A 3,546-nucleotide genomic window follows, 5' to 3' on the forward strand; every position below is an offset into this window, starting at 1 on the left:
CGTGTCACCCGGTGCCGGGACAGCCCGGCTGCGTTACGGAGCGCCGGCCGCAATCTCAGACAGCGAGCGAGGGAAGGCGCCCGCCCCGCACTTCGCCGCTTTCCGCGGGGAATCGCCCGGGACACCCGCCGGCAGACCCACACCGGCCGCCGCCGCCGCGCCATGGCGCTCGCAAGGCAAGTGCTTTGTCTCTCTGCTTTCCTGTCGCTGCCGCTCGCTCGCGCCGAGCCCATCCGCTACTCCGTAGCCGAGGAGGCGGAAAGCGGCTCCCTGGTGGGCAAGCTGGCGGAGGATGCGGGGCTGACGCCGGCGCAGCTCTCGGCTCGCCGCGCCCGCCTGGTCTCGGAGGACGGCCGGCAGCATTTTCGCTTCGAGCGCGCCTCCGGCCGCCTCGTCGTGGCGGGGAGGCTGGACCGGGAGGAGCTGTGCGGCCAGTCCGCCACCTGCATGCTCCCCTTCGAGCTGCTGCTCTCCAGCCCCCTGCAGTTCTTTCGCGTCGAGGTGGCTCTCGAGGACATCAATGACCATTCACCTATTTTCCGAGAAGACCGAGTCACTTTTGACATTCCGGAAACGAGTGACCCGGGTTCACGTTTTCCGCTGGAGGTGGCTCGAGACCTCGATATTGGCAGCAACACAGTTCAGGAGTACAAAATTGCTCCCGAGAACGAGTATTTCAGTGTCTCCTATGGGACTCACATTACAGGCAAGAAGTATCTTGAACTAGTTTTGGAAAAGCCACTAGACCGAGAGGAGAAAGCCGAGATGGGGTTCAGTGTTACTGCCATGGATGGGGGCTCTCCACCCAGGAGTGGCAGCACTCAAGTGAAAATTCTCATTATGGATGTAAATGACAATCCTCCCATCTTCACACAGGAAGTGTATATCGCAAAGTTTCTGGAGAACATGCCAGAAGGCTCTGTGGTTCTGACTGTGTTGGCAACTGATCCAGATGCAGGTGTTAACGGGGACATCTCCTATCAACTCAGCCAAGTAGTGGGTGATGGTGAAACAGCATTTGTGATTGATGCCAAATCTGGTGAAATAAAACTCACAAAACCTCTGGACTTTGAGGCAGCTGACAGTCACGAGCTGACTGTTAGGGCCAGAGATGGTGGAGGGCTCTCAGCAATCTGTAAGGTGTTGGTGGAGGTGGTGGATGTGAATGACAATGCCCCAGAGCTGGTGGTCAGTTCCTTCAGCAGTCCCCTCCCCGAGAACACAGTGCCCGGCACGGTGGTTGCCCTGTTTACTGTCAGGGACCGGGATTCTGGTGCCAACGGGAAGATCTCCTGTGCCCTGGAGGATCAGCTCTCCTTCTCCCTGCGGCCAGCCTATAAGAATTACTATGAGCTGGTGACAGTGAGCGCGCTGGACCGCGAGGAGACGCCTCAGTACATCCTCAGTGTCACGGCAGCAGATGCGGGCTCGCCTCCTCTCACCAGCACGCAGACCTTCACCGTGGACATCTCGGATGTCAATGACAACGCGCCCGTCTTCAACCAGACCTCCTACAGCATGTACGTGCGTGAGAACAGCGTGCCCACGGTGTTTGTGGGAGCCGTGAGCGCTGCAGATGCTGACGTGGGGCTCAATGCCAAGGTGACCTATTCCCTGGCCCCAGAGCAAGGGGCAGGGCGGGCCTGGTGCTCCTGCATCTCTGTGGACTCGGAGAAGGGACACGTGTTTGTGCTGCGGCCCCTGGACTACGAGCACTTGAGGCAGACCGAGGTGACGGTCAGTGCCTCTGACGCGGGCTCTCCTCCCCTGAGAGCCAACGTCACTGTGCGCCTGGTCGTGCTGGACGAGAATGACAACGCCCCGCTCGTGCTCTACCCAGCCCAGGACGGCAGCCCGGCCTCCAGTGAGCTGGTGCCCGTGTCGGCCGAGGCGGGCTACCTCATCAGCAAAGTGGTGGCCGTCGATGCCGACTCGGGACAGAACTCCTGGCTCTCGTACCAGCTGCTGAGGGCCACCGACCCAGGGCTGTTTTCCGTGGGCCTCCAAAGCGGGGAGGTGCGTCTGAGGAGGCCGGTGACAGAGAGAGACAGCGTGAAGCAGAAGCTCGTTGTCCTGGTCAGAGACAACGGCAAGCCCCCGCTGTCAGCCACGGCAGCTCTGAGCGCTCTGCTGCTCAAGGACTTCTCAGACGTGCGCCTGCCGCACAGCAGCCCGGCCACCGAGGATCAGGGCGGCTCCCTGACCACCTACTTGATCATTTCCTTGGTCTTTGTCTCACTCCTCTTCCTCATCTCCACCGCAGTCTTGGTCGCTCGCAAGGCGTGCAGGAGGAAGGAGCTGAAGGCTGGCCCTGTGCTTTATGCTGCCGACACCTTGCAGAGCGGCCTGGCCGATGCAGCCGCTGCAGGGACCCTGCCCCGCGCCTATTGCTACGAGATCAGCCTGACCACGGGCTCGGGCAACAGCGAGTTCAAATTCCTCAAGCCCATCCTGCCCAGCCTGCCCCCTCAGCACTGCGCCGTGGGCCAGGGCCCGGATGATGAACAGGATTTCCCCAGTGTCCCTGTCAGCACCGAGGACATGGCCCCAGGCAATGCTGGGGCTCTCTCTGCGGGACAGTTCAATGCTCTTTCCTTTAACTAGCCTGGGTTTTGTGGAGTCAGAGGCTTCATGGCTCTTGGGAGGAGGGGATCTAGGCTGGAGCATGTGGCAATGTTTGCTCCCGAATTAATCCTTGTTTATACTTGGTGCAACCATCTTTCTTCAAATTCTCTTCAGAATGAACACAGTCTTCCCCTCTAAAGAACAATGATGGGAGTAAAAGGATCCAAGGTTCTCTTACTTATTACTGATTTGTTTCAGCTCTGTTAATGCCGTTTCTGTCAGGCTTGATGTATTTGGTTAGCATTCACAGCTGTGTTCCTCTTTCTCTTGCTGTCTGAAAAGTCGTAGAATGTTTTTATTCTGAGCTTTAAACAATGGCACAATTGGCCAGACAAATCATATCCCCACTGCAAAAAAAGCAAATAAAATGCAAAAAGCCCTTTTTGTGCTTCAGGAAAGCAAGGATGTTGTGAGTACTGAGATGCTATGTCACGTGGCACTAGGCCCTTTCTTCCCTGGATTCTGGATGTCTCTGCCTGAGATGTGTTCTCTCTGTGCTTTGCTTTCCTGTCACTGTGACAGACAAGACATACTTGTTCATTCAGACACTCCATATCTGCAGATGCTTCAGTAGTGCTGCCTGGTGAAGCAAGGAGTTGCTCCCACCCAGCCAGTGGAGCACAGGCAGCTCCAGCTCAGCAGGGAAGGAGGGATTTGGGCCCTTTAACAACAGCAGTTTCATCTTTCTTAAAGCAGCAAGAAAATGCACAACAAAACCTTCCTTTGGCTTACAAGAAGGACTTGGGTGTTCTGTCACCTCAGCATTGCCTTGGAAATACAGCAGCACAAGCAGTGTTAGGGCAGACTGTAACTGAACTGAGCTCTACAAACATGTTCATTGTGATTGAATGCATTGAAGGAAAAATCCACAAATACTAAAACACAATTATGGGAAGGTGGAGTCAAGAAGTGTTGGGAAGG

The 3,546-nt window shown here is 56.5% G+C and overlaps 1 protein-coding gene across 1 annotated transcript; it reads left to right on the forward strand.

Annotated features, from left to right (window-relative positions):
* Window positions 1-63: 63 nt before the first annotated feature.
* On the forward strand, window positions 64-2,604 carry LOC121350592 (protocadherin beta-15-like). Its single transcript, XM_041462028.1, has one exon. It carries the CDS (start codon window positions 163-165, stop codon window positions 2,602-2,604), a length of 2,442 nt encoding a protein of 813 aa, XP_041317962.1. The 5' UTR covers window positions 64-162.
* Window positions 2,605-3,546: the final 942 nt, after the last annotated feature.

This window comes from Pyrgilauda ruficollis, unplaced genomic scaffold (assembly GCF_017590135.1).
Source record: "Pyrgilauda ruficollis isolate IOZ18807 unplaced genomic scaffold, ASM1759013v1 scaffold1594, whole genome shotgun sequence".
Classification (NCBI taxonomy): domain Eukaryota; kingdom Metazoa; phylum Chordata; class Aves; order Passeriformes; family Passeridae; genus Pyrgilauda; species Pyrgilauda ruficollis.

Coding starts and splice junctions, on each gene's coding strand:
- LOC121350592 (XM_041462028.1), top strand. CDS start 163: ATGGCGCTCGCAAGGCAAGTGCTTTGTCTCTCTGCTTTCCTGTCGCTG.